Source organism: Clarias gariepinus, chromosome 1 (genome assembly GCF_024256425.1).
Source record: "Clarias gariepinus isolate MV-2021 ecotype Netherlands chromosome 1, CGAR_prim_01v2, whole genome shotgun sequence".
NCBI lineage: Eukaryota > Metazoa > Chordata > Actinopteri > Siluriformes > Clariidae > Clarias > Clarias gariepinus.
The window spans coordinates 50,696,170-50,720,000 of NC_071100.1; the positions used below are offsets into that span (position 1 = coordinate 50,696,170).

At 44.3% G+C, this 23,831-nt stretch overlaps 1 protein-coding gene across 2 annotated transcripts in view; it reads right to left on the reverse strand.

Annotated features, from left to right (window-relative positions):
* LOC128528902 (low-density lipoprotein receptor-related protein 8-like) overlaps positions 1–23,831 on the reverse strand; it is a 45,090-nt gene that overhangs the window by 2,746 nt on the left and 18,513 nt on the right. For both annotated transcript variants that reach the window (XM_053502097.1, XM_053502090.1), the window contains exons 5-17: positions 18,688–19,080; positions 16,469–16,591; positions 16,242–16,364; positions 13,496–13,615; positions 13,222–13,347; positions 11,828–11,999; positions 11,474–11,701; positions 4,997–5,115; positions 4,374–4,513; positions 2,346–2,487; positions 1,162–1,314; positions 617–841; positions 266–334 (exon numbers count right to left, since the gene is read on the reverse strand). In XM_053502097.1, the coding sequence (XP_053358072.1) occupies positions 266–334; positions 617–841; positions 1,162–1,314; positions 2,346–2,487; positions 4,374–4,513; positions 4,997–5,115; positions 11,474–11,701; positions 11,828–11,999; positions 13,222–13,347; positions 13,496–13,615; positions 16,242–16,364; positions 16,469–16,591; positions 18,688–19,080 (2,133 nt within the window). The remainder of the gene's footprint in view (positions 1–265; positions 335–616; positions 842–1,161; positions 1,315–2,345; positions 2,488–4,373; positions 4,514–4,996; positions 5,116–11,473; positions 11,702–11,827; positions 12,000–13,221; positions 13,348–13,495; positions 13,616–16,241; positions 16,365–16,468; positions 16,592–18,687; positions 19,081–23,831) is intronic.

Consider the following 23,831-nt stretch of genomic DNA (forward strand, 5'->3'; position numbering starts at 1 on the left):
GAGAGACAGAGAGGGACAGATTGAGAGAGAGAAAGTCAAAGATGAAGGATAGATGAGTCGAGTCAATGAGAAAAGAAAGCGATAAGAAGACGAGACGAGCAGGAAGAACATTAATGTAGGATCAGGAACATAAATGAACCTGTGTAAGGACACTGAACACACACACACACACACACACACACACACACACACACTGCGCGCAGTGCTCTAAAAATAAACCGGTCAGCAGCACCTGTGAGGAGGAGGAGGAGGAGGAAGAACGTACCGATGGGAATTCCAACGCTGAGCACAGCCACGGGGACGCTGTGTCCAAGCAGGAACAACTCATTACCAGCTGGAGGAAGAAGAGAGAGAGAGAGAGAGAGAGAGAGAGAGGAGGAAGATAAGTAAAGAAAAAGATAAAGAGGAGAGAGAAAGAGTTTAACATGTAATATTCCAGCGTCCTGTTACCGTGACAACCATCACTGTATCATTACTAATCTGACATTACACTATCACTCGGCTGCAGATTAGCGGCATGCTAACGACTCAGACTGTCTGGAAGAAAAAAAAGCTGTGATACACACACACACACACACACACACACACACACACACACACACACACACACACTTACAGTGATGAGACAGGTTGCTGGTGTGTCCTGTAGCGGTGCTCAGCAGCACAGTCGGGCTCCGCGTGGACACCGCTGTGATGTTCAGCGCGGACTTGGGTGGCGCCGTCTTAGCCTGGAAGGTCATGACCTCTGACCTTGAGGTCGCCGCACCGACCCCTGCCTCCATCGCCGAGGTGCTGTTTAGAGAAACGCCGGGGAACGCTGGTGCGACCGTGACGTTCTGGACTGGAGACAGAGTGGACACACACACACACACACACACACACACACCTCTCAGATTACTGAGCAACAAGTCAAGTGTAAGACATACGGAGTGTAAAAATGGTGATTAATGAAACATCTGGTGGTTTAAAAAACATCAGATGAAAGGAAGCTGAGATGTGATAAACGTGGGCGTGGCCTAATCTGTGAGCAGAACCAGCGAGTAAACCGCAGCGGAGACGCCGTCATAACAAAACCAGAGGATTTCAGCTTCATCTGTCACTTCACTTCAGTGAGAACGTTAATGATGGTACACTGGTGAGAGTGTGTGTGTGACGACTCACCGGGGACACACACGCGCGCGTCGGGGCTCAGCTCCTCGCCGTCGGGGCAGGCGCACGTGTATTTGGGCGAGTGGTCGCTGATTTGAGGAGCGCGCAGGCACAGGAAGGCGCAACCACCGTTTCTCACGCCGGCCAGGTTACAGCTGTCTGCAGCTACACACACACACACACACACACACACACACACACACACACAGTGTAAATGCAAACATAAGCAATAAACATACAGGTTACACCGAGCAGCACCACCGCGAGGAACCTTCACACAGCGTAACGTCTTCATGCTAACTCGCGCTATAATTAGCAGATAAACCATTCCGGCATCATCAGGGTTTCAAGCTGGGATGCAAATGAAGCTGGTGGAAGTTCAAAGTGTAGAATTAAAATAACACCATCGGATCAGAGCGGATCGCTGGGAGCAGTTCCTGCACGCGCCGACAGATTGCCGCCACCCGCCGAGCCGCGTCTTAATGCATTCAGGACTTCAGATGCCTTCAGGGACGACTTTCCACACGCTGATGTCTGACCTCTGAGAAAGTCTGAGAGAGTCCAGACTGTAGCTCCGCTCCGCTCACCTTCACCTGACTCCTCTCCGTACCCGTCTGTCCATCAAGCGCTGATCCGGGTCACGGCACCAATTAAAGAGCAGAGACTGAACCCCTGACCAGCTTCACTGCAACCTTCATCAGAAACCTGCAGGAGCTTCCAGTCGAAATAATACACCAATCTAATGCAAGGCTTTTTATAAGGAGCAGGACTTACAATAAGAAGCTTTCATACTTTGAAGGACCCGTAACAATGTCTCAGAAACATTTGTCTGTATGTCTGTATGTCTGTCCAGACAGATTTTGTTGCAGCATCAAGTTAGACAGACATGTACGTGGGCTTCAACCTCAAATAATAATCATAATAATATCACTGATTACATTAAAGATCAGCAGATTATTATTAGATTTAACATTTTAACTCCTTCTAGAAACTCTTTAACCTCCAATGACGCGTGCTAACGCTAGTTAGACATGTTTTTTCTTTTTGGACGTTTCTGTAAGGACATGATGTAATCCATACCGGATTTTAGACCAGAAGATATACAGTAATATACAGTGTTTAATAAACATTTAAGCAAAAAAGAGCCTAATCAGATATTTAAAAGAAAGATGATGAAGATGATGACTCTTCCAAACCTTGAGGTTGACTCAGCTCATGGAACACCACGATATCATGTGGATCTTTGAGGCGCTCGGCAAGGCTGGTCACGTCCTGCCCGGTCAGCCTGTTCGCACTGTACACCGCCTCCTTCTCACGGTCCGTCCAGTACACGCGGTCCTGAACACAAGATCGATCAAAGGCACGTCTGAGAAAGTGAACAGAGACGAGGAGCATCAACAGGAGCATGGTGCATGAAACCTGTGGTTTACCAAAAGTGTGTTTGTGTTCAAACTGATGAAGTTGATGAGCTTTTTCATTGAGGACCAAAAGCAGCTGTTCATAAGAGAGGAATAAAACCGACAACATACAGTATGTGGTTATGTTTAAGTCATGCAGGGTCGGCCATGATGCGGCGCCCCCTGGAGCAGACAGGGTGAAGGGCCGTGCTCGAGCGCTCAACCATGAGAGATGGGGGCCAGGGGTAGCTCAGTGGTTAAGGCATTGGACTACGGTTCAGAAGATCTCAGGTTCAAACCCCACAACCACCAAGTTGCCACTGTTGGGCCCTTGAGCGCGGCCCTTAACCCTCAACTGCTCAGATGTGTAATGAGATAAAAATGTAAGTCGCTCTGGAGCGACTAAGAGCGTCTGCCAAATGAGAGAGCTGGGCCTCAAACCGACGACCCTCTGATCAGTGACTCTGTGCCTTAACCCTTATCTGATTGTCCGGAGGTCATGGGTTCAGCAGATTGGCCACACCCTCACAGGGGAGGAGGGATGGCCTGCACCCTCACATCAATCATCGTGACACTAGAGGGCGCCTGTGTGCTCGCGCAAGTGGAAGTGGTGGATAGCGCTCTCCTCCGAGTGTGTTACTCCACCCCTAGAGTTTGAAAAGATGTGGTCAGGTGGTGTGATGGTTCTCAGAGGAAGAACATGATAGGAATCCAACCCTGGGAAATCAAACAACAGCCCCTGTGGTGCACCAACATCCCAACAGCCAATAACACAGCTTCACGCCTTGGACGTGTTCCTATAGTCTTTATAGTTAATAAAAGTCTTTGGATTGGGTCACTGCCCTCACTTGCTGTATCTCCTAAACCAGCACAGCCCTCTCTCTCTCTCTCTCCCTCTCTCTCTCCCTCTCTCTCCCTCTCTCTCTCTCTCTCTCTCTCCCTCCCTCTCTCCCTCCCTCTCTCTCTCTCTCTCCCTCCCTCTCTCCCTCCCTCTCTCCCTCCCTCTCTCCCTCCCTCTCTCTCTCTCTCTCTCTCTCTCTCTCCCTCCCTCTCTCTCTCCCTCTCTCCCTCTCTCTCTCTCTCTCTCTCTCCCTCCATCACGCCTCGCTCTCCTTCTCACTTCGTGTCCTACTTCCGAATCCAACCACAAACAAACTATTAATCATGACACGAGACTACAAACAGATATTTTAGGACAGAATGAGGACCTCAGGGGTGGACCTACGGATCTGACGAGGGATTGTTCGGAATAGTTTCTTAGGATTATTATTATTATTATTATTATTATTATTATTTAGGAGCTAAATGACACCGCTGTAGTGTCGTGGAAGATCAATAAGATTCAATCTGGTGATGGTGTATTTATCAGTCAGGTCCATGGACGTGTCTAAGTCCAGGCTGCTCCAGGAGGCACGTGAGCTGACAGCGGCTCTACCGCGTGTGGACGTCAGCAGTATTTCACGCCGTCTCCGGTGTTGGTTTAGAACACGTCATGTGACGCACTCGCATGATTCAGTGCAGCCGCGATTAAACACAGCGTGCAAAATGTCTGCGGAGGCCGAACTCTCCGAAAAACAAACGGTAACGTTAAGACCTTCAAACAGTCAGATCTCTTTGATGTTCAAGTTCTTCTCCAAATCCAGCTTTATAACCTTTACAGTTTGTTACAGGAGTGTATCGACATCTGGTGTGTTTTCACTCTGATTTCTGATTCACTGTGTTTGTTGCTGGTTTTAGCTGATCCTAGTCTGGATCGGAACCATTTTCTCTCTCTCTCTCTCTCTCTCTCTCACTCACACACACACACACACACACACACACAGTTACCTCGAACACGGCGAGGGCGTAGGGGTGGAGGAGTCTCTCACTGGAGGACAGGATGACTCTGCGCTGAGCTCCGTTAAAGTCCACGCTGGAGATCAGACGAAGCTTTGAGTCCACCCAGTACAATCGCTTTCCCACCACGTCTACACACACACACACACACACACACACACACACACACACACACACAATGTTATTTAACTGCCTTTGACTATAAAGCATTAATTTGACAAGCAGGTAGACGTATATCTGCTGCTTCATTCTCGCTCTTATGCGCGTGTGTGTGTGTGTGTGTGTGTGTGTGTGTGTGTGTGTGTGTGTGTGTTCATGGCACACCTGATACGATAAAGCTGTTTAAGGGGAAATACAGCACTGTAGCATGACGTTTAATTCACAGCGATGAAACATGACATCATGATAAGATGGACAGATGTTAGATCAAAGGAATCCTGTAGCAACCTCATCTAAAAAAAACTAACCTGGATCAACCCCTAGGGGGCGCTGGAGTGCTGCACAGACAGACCTTACAGAACCTCTGAACAGTGTGTGTGTGTGTGTGTGTGTGTGTGTGTGTGTGTGTGTATGTGTGTGTGTGTGTGTGTGTGTGTGTGTGTGCGCTGCTGTACCCAGCGTGATGCCGTTGGGCCGCTCGATGCCCTCGGACACTAGGACCTGCCGGCCCACTCCGTTCATCCCAGACTTCTCTATCTTGGGTCTCGTCCCCCAGTCGGACCAGAACATGAACCTGCGGAGAGAAGGACGTTCACCAGAAAACACGTGATCACGTGCATGTCACAGAGGGGGCGTGTCTTCTGCTGTACATAATCACATGATACAAAAATATTAATGAGCGATAAAATAAAAGATTAGAAACTAAGAGTTATGTTATGTATGAAGCCTTTTTTAAATTGTAATATTAATATTTTATTAAAAAAATATACAGTATAATAATCAAAAACAAAGAAGGAGTAATAATATGTATTACTATAACATTTCTAAATAGATTTTATAAACCTGACTCGATTATATAATGTGATATATATATTATATAAAATATTAATTAAATATAATTTTATGAATAAAACGCAGAATAATATTTAGATAATTAATAATGAGAATAAATAATAATGGCACATAAAGACATTATAACTGCATTATTTTTAATTGCTAACATAATTAAACAGGCAAAAATACAATTTAAAGCTATTAAAAGTGACTTTAATGTACAGTATAATTACAGCCTTCATCTAAATGATTATACATTTAATAAATCCGAAGCTTCAATGGTTTTATCCTTTGTATCTTCACTGCTTTTATTCACTTTTTCCTTTTTTTATATGTATGATTTATTTATAACAAATATACAACACGCAAAATAAACAATCAGGAACACACGAAAAAACCACAATCACACAACACATTGGAATGATACACGTCAATGGAAAGGTGTAAAAAAATCACTAAAGCAATGAAATTAAAGAGAATATCATTAAAAAAATAATAATAAATTACAGGGGAAAAAAAAAGAAAAAAAGGGGGGGGGGGGGGACAAAGGGAGAGCACAGATATACGTGTCGTATTCTTCCTAAGCTATTACAGAATCGGTAAATCGAAGAGATTCAACATAATTGAGAACTGGTGGCCAGATGTTAGAAAATTTAACCTGAGTACCACACAGTGTGTGTTTGATTTTCTCTAACTTTATTAAAAAAGGGCATCTTTTATCCAAAGACAGTGAGTGGGGGGACCAGGGCCCTTCCAGTGCATTAAATAACACGTCTTGGCAGAAGTGTAAGAAATGCTACAAGTTCAACAAAGTAGAGGGGCATGGAGTACCCACTGGGCAACACCCCAAACAGGGCAATCAAAGGGTCTGGGGGGATCCTAACCGAGGTAATGGCTGATAAAGAGGCAAAAACAGAAGTCCAAAATGAGGATATAACCCGGGCATGACCAAAACATATGGACAAGATCAGCCGGACCACAATGACATTTATCACAGTTAGCATCAGTGCCGGGATCTATACGAGACAGCTTACTCTTGGACCAGTGGACTTTGTGCATCACTTTGAATTGCCAAACTGCGGGACTGATATCAATACCAAGGTCTACAGACCAAACAGATCGCAGACCATCTGAAGCAACAGAATGAAGTGAGAGGACAGTGGAGTATAATACTGAGATCACACCTTTAAGGTTAGGATCTAGTTTAAGAACAGAATCAGGTGGGTTAGAAGGAGGGATAACAGGGCATGTGGAAAAATGAGTTCGAGTGAAATCCCGGGCTTGTAGGTATCTGAAAAAGTGAGTGTTCAGTAGATGAAAAGCATCTCATACAAAGGTATGGTCTGGAGTTCAAAGTGTCGTCTCAATTGGGTCCAGATCCTAAGACTGGCTTTAACTATGCTAAGCTATGATGGAGCTGCAGCGTCAACGGAAGGCAGTAAGAGATGAGGGAGCACAGGAGGCAGCATCAATTTGCAGCCAATGTGGTGGTTTATTGCTGAAACACCACCAGTACAAAATGGAACGAATGTCTGCAGCCCAGTAGTAAAATAAAAAGTTATGTAAAGCTAAACCGCCCATATCTTTAGTTTTTTGAAGGACATCTTTCCGGATTCGGGGGACCTTTTTATTCCCTACAAAATAAGAGATGCACGAGGCAAGTGAATGGAAAAAATGTTTCGGTATAAAAACAAAGGCATTAAAAAAAAAATTAGAATTTAGGAAGCACATTCATTGTGATACGGGTTATGCAGCGGCTAAAGATAAGACTAAAAGAGACCAACGTTGGGTGTCGTGAGTCAATTTAGCCTGTAGTGGGGAAAAGTTAGTTTTGAACAGATCCGAATAATTTCTAGTGACCCAGACACCTAAATATTTGACTGATTTCAGGGTGACCTTAAATAGTAAAGAGGAGAAACTGTAAGACAGAGCTGCGTCATTGAGGGGCATGAGTTCACTCTGACTGGATCTAAGGGCAACCGCTAAAGGCTCAATAGCAATGGCGGACAGCAAGGGAGAAAGTGGGCAGCCCTGCCTAGTTCCCTGCTTCAAAGGGGAATAGTCCGAATAATTATTATTTGTACGAACCCGGGCCAGGGGGGAAGAATATTAAGAGCTGTATACAGGAAATAAATAGTTCACCAAAGCCAAACTTTTTAAGAGTAAAAAACAGGTATGACCACTTCACACGGTCAAATGTCTTCTCCGCATACATTGAGATAATAAATTCAGCACAAAGCAAAGAGATAGGACGAAAGCTACTACTAAGGGGGGTCTTTATCTTTTTTAAGTAAGAGAGGGATGGTGGCTTGACGCAATGTGGTGGGCAGGATGCCAGCCTGTAGTGATTCATTAAACATCATCAACAAAGGGGAAAGTTTGTCCATGAATGTCTTATAAAATTCCGCTGGAAAGACATCCGGTCCAGGACTCTTTCCATTTTGCATCGCCGTCAAAGCGCCCCTAAGCTCCACGACAGTTAAAGGTTCATCTAATCTAGCCGACGCTTCAGGATCGATAACAGGAATGTCCAGAGGTCCAAAAAAATTGTTCAGCTGACTCTCATCAAATAAACACTCAGAAGTATATAATGAGGTGTAGAAGTTCCTAAATAGGTTATTAATGGCTCGAGGGTCTAATGTAATACCAATGTCAGTTCTAATTCGAGTAATATTCCGTGATGAAACTGATTGACGAATTTGATGAGCAAGCAACTTACTAGGCTTGTCTCCAAATTCATAAAAATTGTGATCCTCTGAATCAATTCTACAGCTTCCTTAGAGGACATAACATCAAACTCCGCCCTTTTAATGAGCAGGTCTTTAAGTTAATCCGGGTCCGGTGAGTGTACGTACCTAGTTTGTAGCTCTGCTATAGTCTTAGTGAGAGAAGTACAGTACGTTTCTCTGCTGTGAGCTTAGATTGAAAAGCAGAATATGATATTATCACCCCGTGTAGAAAGGCCTTACATGATTCCCAAATAGTCGATACGGATGTATCAGAGTTGACATTTGTGTCGATAAAAAGATCGGCACTGTCATTGATAACTTTGATAAACTCAGATTCAGTGAGAAGTAGGGGGTTAGAGTGCCACGGGGAACGTGAGAAAGGTTTGCCTGGGAGTGAAATGTCCATTACGACTGTAGCGTGGTCAGAAATTACAATAGGATTATAAAAGCATGAACTGACTGTGGAGAGAAATCTGTCATCAATGAGAAAGTAATCTATTCTATAAGAGTATGGTGACCCTGAGAGAAAAAAGGGAACTGCCTGGCGTTAGGGTTAAAATAGCGCCAGACATCAGAAACTACGTACTGCTCCATGAACGTTTAAACCACTTTGGCAGATTTTGATGAAACACTTTTACTAGATGTACGATCAAGAGTAGGGTCAAGGCAACAATTAAAGTCTCCCCCAAGAATAAGTTGACTGGAGTTTAGGTTAGAGAGTTCATTTTTTAAAAAGCATTCATTGTCCCAGTTGGGGCCGTATACGTTTGCCAAAGTCAGAGAGAAGCCATCTATTTTACCTACAACTATAATAAACCGTCCATTCGGATCCGATATAACCTTGGAAACAGAGAGTGGGACTGATTTATGAACTGAAATTGCCTCGAGCCTTACTTGCTAAAGAAGAATGAAACATCTGACCCACCCATCCAGTGCGAAGTTTAAGGTGATCTGAAACCTTAAGATGGGTTTCCTGTAGGAAAGCAACTTTAGTGTTCAGATGTCTCAGGTGAGAGATAATTTTGTGACGTTTCACTGGAGAATTGAGCCCCTTAACATTCCAGCTAACACATCTCAAACCATCACCCAGAGCCATAGAGGTATGAGGGGCAAAGATGGAATAGTGCTGCTATGGTAAAAAACATGCCCATCTGATTCCATCTCTCGGAGAGATACCCCAGGTCCAATGACTGGTGTTGCAAAAAACACAAATGAAGAACAAATGACTAGGTTAGACATAACTGACACAAAAAAAGAACACACAAACAACGGTTAACAAGCATGACACAAAGTACCTAAACAAAGAACACAAATAATCTAACCCCCACGTCCTTGCCGAAAACGTCAAAAATAAGCTGAGAAAAAAATATGGTTGGGCGCGGACCTTCAATCTGCTCAGGTAATCCAATGATTCTAATATTCTGGCACCTACTGCGACTTTTCAGGTCCGCTAGTTTAAAAATGTCGTTTTCTGCTTTTAAGCTACAACTTACGTTTTTAAGTTTCTTAAGGGTGGGTATTAAAAGCCTGGCTCGTTTTCGGTGTGATATTCGAGGTCATGTCGAGTCCCGCGCGTCCTCCCTGAATAGATCTCCAGCACACTGTACACGCGCAAGTTCACACGTCACAGATCATCCACACTTATGATCAAGAACAGGGATTAAACCTCAGCGTGATCTGGATCAGTGGCACTGAGATTATGTCACCTCGCTCGGCCGATACTGTAAGCATTAATATATATATGTATATTTAAAGATCAGATCCGTTTACTTTTCGATTTGTTTGTTTTTATACATTCCTCTTATCTTCGTAGTGATTTTCAGGCTTTATTAAACATTCTTATGCATTTAAACACAATGCAGGAAAAGGCTACAAGAAGATAGCAAAGTGTTGTCAGCTTACAGTTTCCATAGTAATAAATGTAATTAAGAGATGGCAGTTTAGTGGAACTGTTGAGGTCAAGAGAAGATCTGGAAGACCAAGAAAACTCTCAGAGAGAACTGCTCATATGCTGGTCAGAAAGACAAAACAAAACCCCCATTTGACTTCAAAAAACCTGGGTTGATTTAGCAGACTCCACTGTGGTCCACTGTTCCACAAGACCTTCATGGAGGAGTCAGCAGAAGAAAACCTGTGCAACAGAACATCTACAGACGCCTGATGCGTTTTTGGAAACAAGTTCTGCGGACTGATGAAGTTAAAACAGAACTCTTTGGCCACAATCAGCAACCGGCATGTTTGGAGAAAAAAAGGAGCAGCATTTCATGAAAAGAACACCTTGCCAACTATTAAGCATGGGGGTGGATCTATCATCTTTTGGGGGTGTGTTGCAGCCAGTGGCACAGGAAACACTGCACGGGTGGAGGGAAGAATGGATTTCACTAAATACCAGCAAATTCTGGAAGCATCACACCATCTGTAAAAAAGCTGAAGCTGAAAAGAGGATGGCTTCTACAACAGGACAACCATCCTAAACACACCTCTAAATCCACTATGGAATACCTCAAGAGACGCAAGCTGAAGGTTCGAAAGGGACATCACAGTCCCCTGATTTAAACATCATTGAATGTTTGTGGGTGGATCTTACAGTAAAAGAGCTGTGCATGCAACATGACCAAAGAATATTACAGAACTAGCAGCCTTTTGTAAGGAGGAATAGAAGAAAATCCCAAGTACAAGAACTAAAAGACTTTTAGCTATAAAAAGTGTTTGCAAGCTGTGATGTCTGCCAGAGGAGGTGTTACTGATTATGTGCCAAAACTTTTGCACAGTGCCACAATAATGTTTTTATTTTTATCTTTAGTTTAAATTACACGCACGCACACACAGCGCAAGAGGGAAAAACCGTTAGCTCAGTTGTGATCACGTGACGCTCGGCATCAAAACAAGAAGTGCATGCGTGATACATGATACTCGGTGCTCGTAAACCAAGACATGTTTGTTTTTTAAGTCAAAATTTATTACAAATCTTTGCTCGTCTTGTTTTACGAGAGGTTTCACTGTATATTAAAAAATAGTTATTCAGTCCTAATGAAACAAACACTCTCATAAATAAACAATTTTAGCGAAAAATCCAGTAAAATGTCCAGTAAAATTACAGTAGAGCTTTTTTGTAAACTGTAAAGATGTAATTATTACACACGTTATTCATGACAACACTGGAGTTTCTTTGTAGCGCGAACTTGTATTCCTGCAGCACTTTATTCCTCACCAGCGCTCGAGGATGTTCTCAAGGATATAAAAGTATTGGCACCATTTCTACTTGTAATTAATAGGAAAAAAATCATACAACAGTCCCATAAACAACAAACAAACAAGCAAATCAATAAATATTTTGATTATTATCAATAATTAGTCAGAATCTCTCACCCTTGCTCGGGGGCCACGGCGATGGCCCTGGGTTCGCTCAGCTCCGTGTCGATCAGGACACGCCTCCTGCTGCCGTCAGACGAAGCCACCGCGATGCAGCCGTGACCCGAGTCGGTCCAGTAGAGGTTGTGCTGCACCCAGTCTAAAGCCAGACCCTCTGGGGAGAGCAGGCCCGAGTCGATCAGGGTCACGTGACGGGTGGGGTCGCTCGCCTCGTGGATGTAGGCGCTGAGGACGCGGTGCGCGGGAGACGTTAGCTCAAATGACTTACCGCTCTTTCTACACTCGTATTAAATACGGTCGATAAAACAAGACGTTAAAGGCGTGTGAGTGTTCGGGTGTGGCTCGGGTCACCTGTAGATCTTGCGATGAAAGCGGTCGCACCAGAACATGCGGTTGGCGGCGACATCCACGCCGATTGCGATGGCGTTTTTCTGCGTGGGAACGACCTGCGTGTAGTCCCGCTTCACCAGGTCAATACGCCGGATCTCGTGTCGGTTCGTGAACAGCAGGTACGGACTTTTCCCTGTACACAACAAACAAAGAGGCGTCAGGTCTGTATGCTTCAGGTAACGTTCTGGATTTATATTCCTTCTGATTTATTTCTGATTAATGTTCTCTTTCTTTTTCTGCATTATTGTTTTTATGGTTCATCGAGCTCATCGAGAGGGTGAAGTCATCTGTGATCTTTATAGACGGAGTCTCCGGTGTCAGCAATCTGTAACTGTCAGGAGGTAAAGCTTTAGCTAATTCCTTCAGGACAGAGGAGTTTACGCTTCGTCTGCGGTGTGTCTCAGTCATGTAACGAGCTTCTTTTATTGTCCTTATCATAAAAAAAAAGATGATAAATCATGAATTTACGCCTTAAGAACTGAAATTTTATAAGAAAATGTTTTCAGCATACGAGCGACCGAACTAAAACGAACACTGGCTATGTCGCGCGTATATCCCGAGCCGTTCTTATTTGCGTCAGTAAAAAGCCAAGCGAAGCGAGTTTACATATTTTTAGGTTTTTTTTGGCATTTTGTGTAAGATTTAGTAAAGACGTAGCACCAAGAATGTTATCAAGGACGGTAGCAAGAAGAAAGTAAGACACTTCCAGTTTGTTTTTTAAAGCAGCCGGTGCCAAGAGGAATTATAAATTAACCTTAAGTGAGGTTTAATGTCTAACTATTTTATATTTTACTTTATTTCCATGTATTTTAAAAATGTTTTGATTGTTTTTATATGCAAAATATGATTATAGTGTTGGAAATTGCTAATATTGGTAATATTTCTGGACGGCTGGAACAGATTATCAGCATTTACATTATTTCCTATGGGACAATGTGTTTCACAATACGAAATTTCTCCTTAAGAACTCGCCTCCAGAGCGGATTAAACTCGTATGCCGCAGTACCGCTGTGACTATCCTTTACCTGTCTGATACAAATGCTAATGAGCTGTGTGTGTAAGTGGAAGAAAACTGGAAATAATAAACTTCAGGATGGTATGAGTAATGGTGTTTTGCTGTAACAGCACACACACACACACACACACAGAGGATTACTCCTAACACATTGCACCTACACTGACTGATTAGATTTTGATCCCTGCTTGATTGGATTGGACCGGTCTGATTAACGTGGGCGTCTGGCGGATCCAGACTGCAGGATCAGGCGGTTTGAGAGAAGTGTGTGGGCAGCGCTTTGGCACGATGACTAACTCAGCGTCTTTTACTGCCGCTCTGCCGCTCTGGCGCTCCTCACCTTCCGCTTTGCAGGTTCTGCTCACGGGGTCCGTCTCGTAGCCGGGGTGACACACACACTTGAAGCCTCCTTTAAGGTTGATGCAGATCTGACTGCAAGCGTCCGGGTTCTCACACTCGTTGATGTCTGTCAGGAGAAAAAACACACAAAGACACACACACACACACACACACACACACAACAAAATGATCCAAACACCTACAACAACATCCACAATGTGCAGTAACAGCATCCGCTTGTTGTAATAAATCAGTGTGTGGTTTATGAATTTCACCTCCACACGTCCTTTTGTCCAGGAGTTTGTACCCGGCGGGACACTGACACTCGTAGCCGATGGGTCGATCCACACAGACATGAGAGCAGCCTCCGTTGTTCATCGTGCATTCGTTTAAACCTGCGGATAAAAAACAAAGAGAATGAGAGAGAGAGAGAGAGAGAGAGAGAGATAAAGTGAAGCAGGAGATGATGCACTAACTTTTCAGACACGCGACAGCGGCGATGTAATGAACCAGGTGTTCCAAATCTATCGTTTTATCTAGTTTGTGCAGACATACCGTATCACGTTACCACGGCAACTGGCAGGGAAACAGGAACGAGAAACTTCAAAAGCTTTAAAGGCATCTTTAATAAAACACACTGATCAGTCGGAGAAGGATGGAGATCGCCCCCGGACGGCGAGAGGAACGCGCGGCTCGAGGCGTTACATCGGACGCTCTGCGCGGCTCACGGTTTAATGAGGCAAAGGAGAGACTGATGAGACGACAGGAAAGAAGAACTTGCTTTCGTTTCGCTTCCTTTGACTCCATACACTACTTGTCTCTCTCTCTCTCTCACATCCTTCAGGCCTATGTGTGTGTGTGTGTGTGTGTGTGTGTGTGTGTGGCAAATGGGGGGGGCGGGGGGGGGGGGGTGTCAGGCATGCAAGCCAGGTGCTCATTATGACGACTTGGCATCTGACAGTAAACAGGGAAATGAAGGATCAGGGCTGGGAGGCTTCAAGCCCACCATATGTCACAGAGAAAGAGAGAGAGAGAGAGAGAGAGAGAGAGAGAGAGAGAGAGAGACAGAGAGAGAGACAGAGAGAGAGAGAGAGAGAGAGAGCCAGAGAGAGAGAGAGAGAGACAGAGAGAGAGAGAGAGAGACAGAGAGAGAGAGAGAGAGAGAGAGAGACCGGAGAGAGAGAGACAGGGAGAGAGAGAGAGAGATTGAACTTCTGCTGTTGGTTTTTCAGTCCAGGAGTCAGCAGTTCTGCAGAAACCCGTCCTGTGTGTCCCTGCACAACTCATCCTCATTATTACTGAGAGTTCTGATTAAATGAATTAATAACGTATGTTATTATTATTATTATTATTATTATACATCATACAGTAAACTAATATGTTTTTCCAGTAGTAAATTATTTTCATTATTCTAAATTTATTAAAATATATGCCTAAGCTTTTCTCTCTGTCTCACTCTAATTTCCCTTTTATGGTCTCCGGTAAATTGGGCTTAGTGTCAGTCAAACTGAAGGAGGCGTGGCCTCTGGGACATTCAGTACTAAGGAAGGGGGTGTGGCCTGTGAGTCAGTCCCACTGAAGAAGTCGTGGTCTCTGTAACATTTAGTACAATCGAAGGAGGTGTGGCCTGAGTGTCAATCAAAGTAAAGGAGGTGTGGCCTCTGGGACATTCAATACTAAGGAAGGAGACGTGGCCTATGGGACATCCAGTACAACTAAGGAGGTGTGGCCTATGGGTCAGTCCCACTGAAGGAGGTGTGGCCTATGAGTCAGTCCCACTGAAGGAGGCGTGGCCTGGGTGTCAGTCCCACTGAAGGAGGTGTGGCCTATGAGTCAATTCAATTCAATTCAATTCAATTTTATTTATATAGCGCTTTTAACAATGGTCATTGTCCCAAAGCAGCTTCACAAGAAAAAAAATGAAAGATTTTTTTTTTTTTTTTTTTAAGAAAGAAAAGAAAAGAAAATATTTGGAAGTGTGTATGTGTGAGAAAAATGTGTCTAGATAATAATTAAATGAATGAATGATGAATGAAATGTCTCTGATGAGCAAGCCAAGGGTGACGGCGACAGTGGCAAGGAAAAACTCCCTGAGATGGCAATAGGAAGAAACCTTGAGAGGAACCAGACTCAACAGGGAACCCATCCTCATCTGGGTGATAACAGATAGAAATAACATCAAGTGTGTTGTGCAGGTGAAAGTTCAATATATCAGAAGTTGTGTAGATTCAGTTTAGCAGTAGGTGCAGAGGGCAGATGGGGTCAGATCACTGGAAGCACAGGAGCAGGATGTGTAGCTCCAGCCATCACTGTGTAGGTCAGTCCCACTAAAGGAGGCATGGCCTGGGTGTCAGTCCCACTAAAGGAGGTGTGGCCTGTGAGTCAGTCCCATTGAAGGAGGCGTGGCCTGGGTGTCAGTCCCACTGAAGGAGGTGTGACCTGTGAGTCAGTCCCACTGAAGGAGGCGTGGCCTGGGTGTCAGTTCCACTGAAGGAGGTGTGACCTGTGAGTCAGTCCCACTGAAGGAGGCGTGGCCTAGGTGTCAGTTCCACTGAAGGAGGTGTGACCTGTGAGTCAGTCCCACTGAAGGAGGCGTGGCCTGGGTGTCAGTTCCACTGAAAGAGAACTAAGTCAATTCTTTTAAATGAGACATGTGCTCCTGATGAGATCTCCGTAAGGTCCTACTGTGATAAGCGGAAGTGGCCTGTGTGTCTGCCCCAGTAAAGTGGGCGTGGCCTCCATATGCTGTTCATTTCTATTAAAAGAGGTGTGGCCAATTTTCCTCTTAAGTGCCTGTAAATGGAAAGTATAGAGCCCCTGTACCTGTCAGTCCTAATCAAGAGGGCAGTGAGAGGTGTGGCCTATGTGCCCTGCGGTGTCAGTAAAGTGGGTGTGGCCTCTGTTTCTTGTTGCTGAATTGTGTTCTTGGCTGCATTCGATCACTTTGAACTTTGATCACTTCCACTTAAGTTCTACACAACTAGCAGGCTGCGGGGTCCTAACTCCCCCCGAACTCCTCACCGCATTCCCTCTTGGGCTCGTCCGATCGATCCTTGCAGTCCTTGACGTCATCACACACCTTCGCCCCGTCGATACACTCTCCGTTTCTACAGAGGAACTTCAAAGGGCCTGCGCACTTTGTGGCTACGGAGAAAGAAGACAAAAAGACAAACAATGCAATAAAAAACATGTCTTACAGCTGCTCACCACACACACACACACACACACACACACACACACACACTAACCATTAACACAGCCAGCCTCATCACTCCTGTCGAAACAGTCAAAGGCTTTATTGCACTGTTTGATGCCGTGGATGCAAGAACCGTCTCCACACTGGAACTCATCAGGCCGACACGTCAGGAGAGCTGCACACACACACACACACACACACACACACACACACACACACACACAAAGCTTACTGCAGGATACAAACATACACAAATTAATACTAGAAACAAACACACACACACTTCTCCCCTGGAGCGTACCACAATCTCACATAAAAGAGAAGGAAATTAGCTGTGCATTTAAAGGACTTTTTATCGTAACAAGCAGCAGGAAAATACGCTTCATTAAATAAATAAGTAAACAAGTAGTACTTGCTCGCACACACACACACACACACACACACACACACACACACACACACACACACACACACAAAGAAGTATTAATGACCTAATGCCACATCTTCTCATTTTCTACAAGTTAATTTTCTACAGAACATTTCACACACTTGGGCTATAAACAGCTAATTTTCTTTCTCCTGTAGCTCGCTGCTTAACGGCCGAGTCCATCTACACCTGTTACAAACAAATCCATCAATCACTGGCGTTTAAAAGTATAAACACACAAACATTTACTGTTCCTATGGTAGATACATATACACATTAAAGACCAAAGGCATTTAATAATGTAGACCAAGACAAGACCACCCACCAAAACCTTCACCAAAACCCCCACCAGCACCCCCCAACACCCACACCAAAACCCCCACCAGCACCCCCATTAAAAACTCCACCAAAACCCCCACCAACACCCACACCAGCACCCCATCAACACTTCCACCAAAACCCACACCAAAACCCCCACCAGCACCCCATCAACACTCCAACCAACACTCACACCAGCACCCCCATTAACACGCCCACCAAAACCCCCACCAGCACCCCATCAACACTTCCACCAACACCCACACCAAAACCCCCACCCACACCCACACCAGCACCCCCTCAACACTCACACCAACACCCCCACCAACACTCACACCAGCACCCCATCAACACCCCCATCAAAACCTCCACCAAAACCCCCACCAGCACCCCATCAACACTTCCACCAACACCCACACCAAAACCCCCACCAACACCCACACCAGCACCCCCTCAACACTCACACCAACACCCCCACCAACACCCACACCAGCACCCCTTCAAACTCACACCAACACCCCCACCAACACCCACACCAGCACCCCCTCAACACTCACACCAACACCCCCACCAACACTCACACCAGCACCCCATCAACACTCACACCAGCACCCCATCAACACCCCCATCAAAACCACCACCAACACCCCGACCAACACTCACACCAGCACCCCATCAACACCCACCGCAACACCCCCACCAGCACTCACACCAGCACCCACACCAGCACCCCCACCAAAACCCACAATAACCAAAATCAACATCCACACAATAACCTAAACCAACCGCAAAATCCAACACCAAAACCACAGCAACTAACAGGAAGAATTAAGACTAACACCAAAACCAACAACAAATTCAAAGACCAAACCAAGCCAGAACAATGGGATTTAATGATCATAACCAACACTTCCAACACCAACCGTACTTTAATATTTTATACAAAATGATTATTTTCCTAGAAATTCCTACATACAGTATACGTTAGTAAACTTCTATAACTGCATCTCGTTCCTTTTAGCAGCTTCACTCGGTTTATTAAAAGTAAAAACACAAATCACACTATCAGATTCACGTTACCACTGAACATAATCGACGGGGAAACTTCACACTCCAGTGTGTGTGTGTGTGTGTGTGTGTGTGTGTACAGTGAGCAATCCTAGCTCTCCACCCAGTCTCGGTGAAAGAGTTATGGATGAAGATAAACCTCCCTGTAGGTTCTCTAACGCGGAGTGTGACGAGGATGAGAGCGTTACTCAGGGGAACACAACTGCATGCAGTATTTCTACTAAAGGTGTATTGAGAATATATTCAGTCGTAAACAAGATGCCACATGGCTGAAAATCCCAGCAGGTCACAATGCGTCAATCAACACAACCCACTCCTCTGCTTAGTCACCAGTTACACAACAGCCAGTAAAGAACCTGAACACACGCCAGTGTTCGACCTTTTAACACAGATTAAAAACAGTAAGAAGCGCATGAGGAATAGGGAACAGTGTAAGATAATCAGACCGTGTGACTTACGGCAGTCGGACTCGTCTGATCTGTCCATGCAGTCCGGATGTTTATCGCACTTCCACGCTATCTTGACGCACTCTCCGCTCCCACAGCGGAACAGTCCTGCCCTGCACTCCAACCTCGGACTTGCGGGCAGTAGCGTTCGCCCGGCCCCGTCGCCGCACAGCCCCTCCCATTCGTCTGATCCATCGAAACAATCGGGGTCTCTGTCGCAGGTCCAGGGCTGCGGGATACACTCGGTGGTGTTACAGCGGAACTGGAGCGGGCCGCACGATGGCGGGGAACACTGCTCCTCGTCGGTGCCGTCGCCGCAATCATCATCGCCGTCGCACACGTACGCCGGAGACATGCACTTCAGGTTACGGCACTGGAACTCTCCGGAAGCGCAGGACCGGGTGTCTGTAAGGCATGGAGCACAGACATCACACAAAAGCGTTTATTCTCACAAACAATTAACGCTTTTTATTAGCATGCGTTAATTAAACCTGAGCACCGGGTTTACTGTATATTAACGTGTTATTATTTCCATGGTAACAGTCATTCACAGGGACTTGACCAGTTTTTTTTCTCTGCATGGTCTACGGCTAATAAGATCAGTCCGCGTTTGTGAGAACAGCCGTTGTGAGCGTGGAACTAAAGAACACTTAGACCACACTTGGCCGTAGAACTGGTCCAAATCGCCGGAGATCTCAGAAGCTGCTTTGTAATTGCGGCTTTGTGACGCGCGCATTCATAGAAAATGAATTTTCCTGCTTGTGTTCTGAATTAAACAGAGAAACCGGGTGGCGTTCCTGCAGGTTAGACCCCACGCTCATCACACAAACAGCTTCATTAGAATAAAGCGAGCCGCGTGATGAGATTAGTCAGGAGGGAGCTTATAACAGCGAGTAGGAGGAAGTGATTATCCTCGCTGCGGCTAATCTGAAATCTCACTTTGCTAATACGCCTCATTTATCACACTGCGGCACGCGGAGCTTTAGCTACGCCTCAATCCAACAATCGCGCAGAGTAATGGAGTAAAACACAGCGCGGTATTTCACACGGCGTCAGGGCTTCTACACTGTCGAACTAAAAACCACAGCTTCCATCGAAACTCAGACAAAATGGCGTCTATAACTCACACTGCAAGTCTAAACATGTCTGTGATAAAAGACACCATCATGACTGGGTTTGTGCAGCGGGTCGAAGAGGAGGGTCCGCCATGGTACAGTATGACCTCAATTCCAACTTACGATGGACAACTGCAAATCAAAGCTCCCAGTTATTAATTAATATACCGTACAGTAATGACTGCAAATAACCGCTGTGGAGCAGGATACCTTTTATAAGAAACTATAAAAAGCAGTAAAAACGTCAATAATTGGTGAGAAAAATCACTATATTTTGCTTGAAATAAAGTCTTAGGTACAATTAGTGAAGGTTTATAAGGAAATGAGCTGCTTAGTTTTCACTGAACATCCTGCAGAACCAGCCGAGGACCAACCCGAGGAAACGTTTGATGTTGCAATGTGAACATCATTATATATAAAACTGGCAAATAATCTAGAGGCTAAATATATACGTTTCTTACATTCGTTCTGCTGGACAGTTTATGGTAAAGTGAGACTCTGGTACGTGTTCTAATAGTGTTTTCTATCTGCTGAGCCATTTGGAGGGAAACTGAATATACAGTAAATCTTACACTGGGAATAGTTTACACTGTTCAAACACACACACACACACATAGATTGTTATGTTAATTTATTTATTTCATTTTATTTATTTCATTATTTGGAAATATCAGAGTTTGTACATTATTTTATAATTTTGTCTGACTGCTTACATTATTTCTAAAGAAATTAACCAGATATTATGATAAAACAGTTTTACTTTTACTTTAGTACAATTTTTTGCCTACACTACTAACCATCTTTGTACATATTTTACTATTTTTATCTTAGAAATTTCTTTGGGTTTTTTTTTTTGTTGTTTTTGTTTTTAACTACATGATACATGATAGACATATCTGCAATTGCTACTACATGTTTATTGTATATTAGGTTACTATCCTTTAGGATCAATAAAGTATCTATCTATCTATCTTTTTGCTGGATATTGTTTGGAAATCAGAAATGTTTATTTGTACAAACTGAATACAGCAGTATCTTGGCATTCGAGTGTTAAGAACTTTTGCCTTAAGAACTAATATTTCGCAAGTATTTTTTCCCAGCATGTGAAGCATTTCCGACATACGTGAGAATGAACCGAGCCGAGCAGAACGCTGTGAAAAAGCCAAGCGAAGTGAGTTTGTTTTTTTTTTTTTTTTTTTGTGTAAGATTTAGTGAGGACGTAGCACCGCGGGTCCCAGGAATGCTATCAAGTACAGTAGCAAGAAGGGAGCCACTTTTGGTTTGGTTTTTAAAGCCGAGTGGAATCATAAATGAATGTAAAGTGAGGTTTAATGTCTCTTTATTTCATATTTCACTTAATTTACATGTCTTTTTTAAATGTTTTGATTGTTTTCATATGTAAAAATATGATAATAGTGTTGGAAATTGGTAATATTGCTAATATTTCTGGGTGGCTGGAATGAATTCTCTGTATTTACATTATTTCCTCTGGGACAATGCGTTTTGTGATACAAGATTTCACCTTAAGAACTCGACTCGGGAACGGATTAAATTCATATTCCGAGGTACTGCTGTAATGAGGTCATGTAACAAATAGGCATAACAACGTTCATACAGAAAAACATCACAGGGTGCATAAGACTGGGAGAACGATACTGATCCACCATCTGTTAGCCAGTAGCGGACAGTTCCCTCTCGCTCTCACGCTCGTCTATTACCGCGAGAGCGGTGTACTGAGAGGCAGTAAATACAACAGAAAAAAGCTCTAAAAAAAAGTATTCTCAGTATTAATCGACTCAGCACTGAGGTGACGGTACGGTCTCGGGAGGTGACTGGGTTCCCGTCCCTAATTTCCACTTTATGAAATCGCTGCTCCCTGTGACGTCCAGCACGGAGACTCACACTGCGTGACGCTCCTAAATAATGGAGAAGCTCTTTCACATTCCGCCCGGAAGCTGTAACATTACGACCTTGCTGATGTTAGCTAGGCGCTAGTTAACGAGCAAGCTAGGTCATTAAAATGAACAAAAACAACAGAAAAAGTTCGACTGATCTGCTGCTACAAAATTTTTATGATGGTCTGTGTTTTTGATTTTGTGTGCATGTCGTCCATGACGGTTATTTCAGCCCGCCCCAAACCAACTCATGTCAATCACCTCGTTTTAGTAACTAGCTAAAAGACTGTAGATGAGATATGAGGGTGACGCGAGTTTGGACAAATGTAAATAATTTTCAGTGATGTTACTTGATTTTGAGCGTTGAATGGGCGGGGTTAAATGTTGCACTGTTGATAGCCACTAGAGGGCCTCAGAGACATTTTTACACTACATTAGACATTTATAAACCTCAGTTATGAACATTTTCATTGTTTGTTTTTTGTGTCATCTTTATGGATGGAGGTAGAGCATCTACAGCACGGTCTCCTTGCACCTCCAGGTCCTGGGTTTGATCCCCTCCTCAGTGTTTGCATGTTCTCCCCATGCTTGGTGGGTTTCCTCCGGGTTCTCCGGTTTCCTCCCACAGTCCAAAGACCTCCCACAGTTCCCATGATTGCCTGTAGGGTGTGAATGGTGACTGGAGGTCTTTACATGGTCGTACAAATGGGAATAAATACAGCGATCACCGGGGCCTCCTCAGTCCCAGTTGGACCACAGAGGTTCCTGGATGGATGGATGGGGAACAGTGTGAGCTGCAGTCTCGCCTCATTACCTCCTCATAGTGCTCCAGTGGGGCTTTAAATGGCAGCTAGGAGTAAGTGTGTGTGTGTGTGTGTGTGTGTGTGTGTCTGAACAGAATGTCCTGTACTTCACCCTTTATTCTGGCAGCAACTGTCACCCAAATGACTCGAGCTTCTTCTTCAGTACCACTTCCTGGTCCCACTGCAGAACTCTACTGGGTTACCGGGGGCTGATTAATTGTCTTTAACTTTCAGTTGTTTGATAACATCACCGTTTCTATAGTAACAGCTCCATCACTGCAGATGAAGGAGTCTCCAGTGTCAGAGATGTTTTTTCTAAATCTTATCGCTTCATTAATGCATCATGGGACCATGAGGTAGAGTTTATTCTAACACACACACACAAACACACACACACACACAGGTGCCACTTACTCCACAGCCCGTTCTAATGCAAATCTGGACACACTCATGAATAATTAATTAGGTGTGTGACTCGATTATCCTCACACTGAAGAGAGAGATCGACTTCCAAGCTTCCAATTACACGCCGTCGACGCGACAGAGTACATTCCTGATGAAGCGCTTGGGGAAGCCTCGGATGTGTGTGTGTGTGTGTGGGTGTGTGTGGGTGTGTGGGTGGGTGGTTGGGTTTGAAACATGGCTGAAAAAAAGAGTGCATTTATTGTTTAAAAAAGATCCAAGGAGGGTTGAAGTTGTATCACCTGAGTGTCATGTTTTCTTAAAGTTGTTGTTGTTGTTGTTGTTGAGATGATGCTGATGTCACACGTACAGTATTAATACACTCGCGTTTAACAGACGATCAGACGACGCGGTGTCTATTATAATCACACCATCATAATGACTTACATCATCAGGTGTCACTAACGCTGCCCTGCATTATATTTACCCAGGATGACGTCTACATTTCACACCTCCTACTGGAAGTGGGCGGGGCTAGTCTTGAGGAAAGCTTGTGTACACTCTGCATTTGCCAATCAGGAGGATGACATCACTCGAGTTTTCGGTACAGCTTTCATCTAAACTACGCACATGTGAACGCTAAGCTAACAAGAGAGAGAGAGAGAGAGAGAGAGACGGATAAAATCAAAAGAGAGAAAGCTAATTTAAAAAAGGGAAAGACACGACAAGCTCAAACAAAGAGAAAGAGAGAGTTAACTTAAAGAGGGAGAAAAAAAGAAAGACTGAGAGAAATCTAACTTGGGCAGAGAAAGAGATAAAAGAGTTCAGTTCAAAGTTCTGTTTTTTACTTAAAAAAGAGAGAGAGAGAGAAGAGAGAGAGAGAGAAAAGAGAGAGAGAGAGAGAGAGAAAAGAGAGAGAGAGAGAGAGAAAAGAGAGAGAC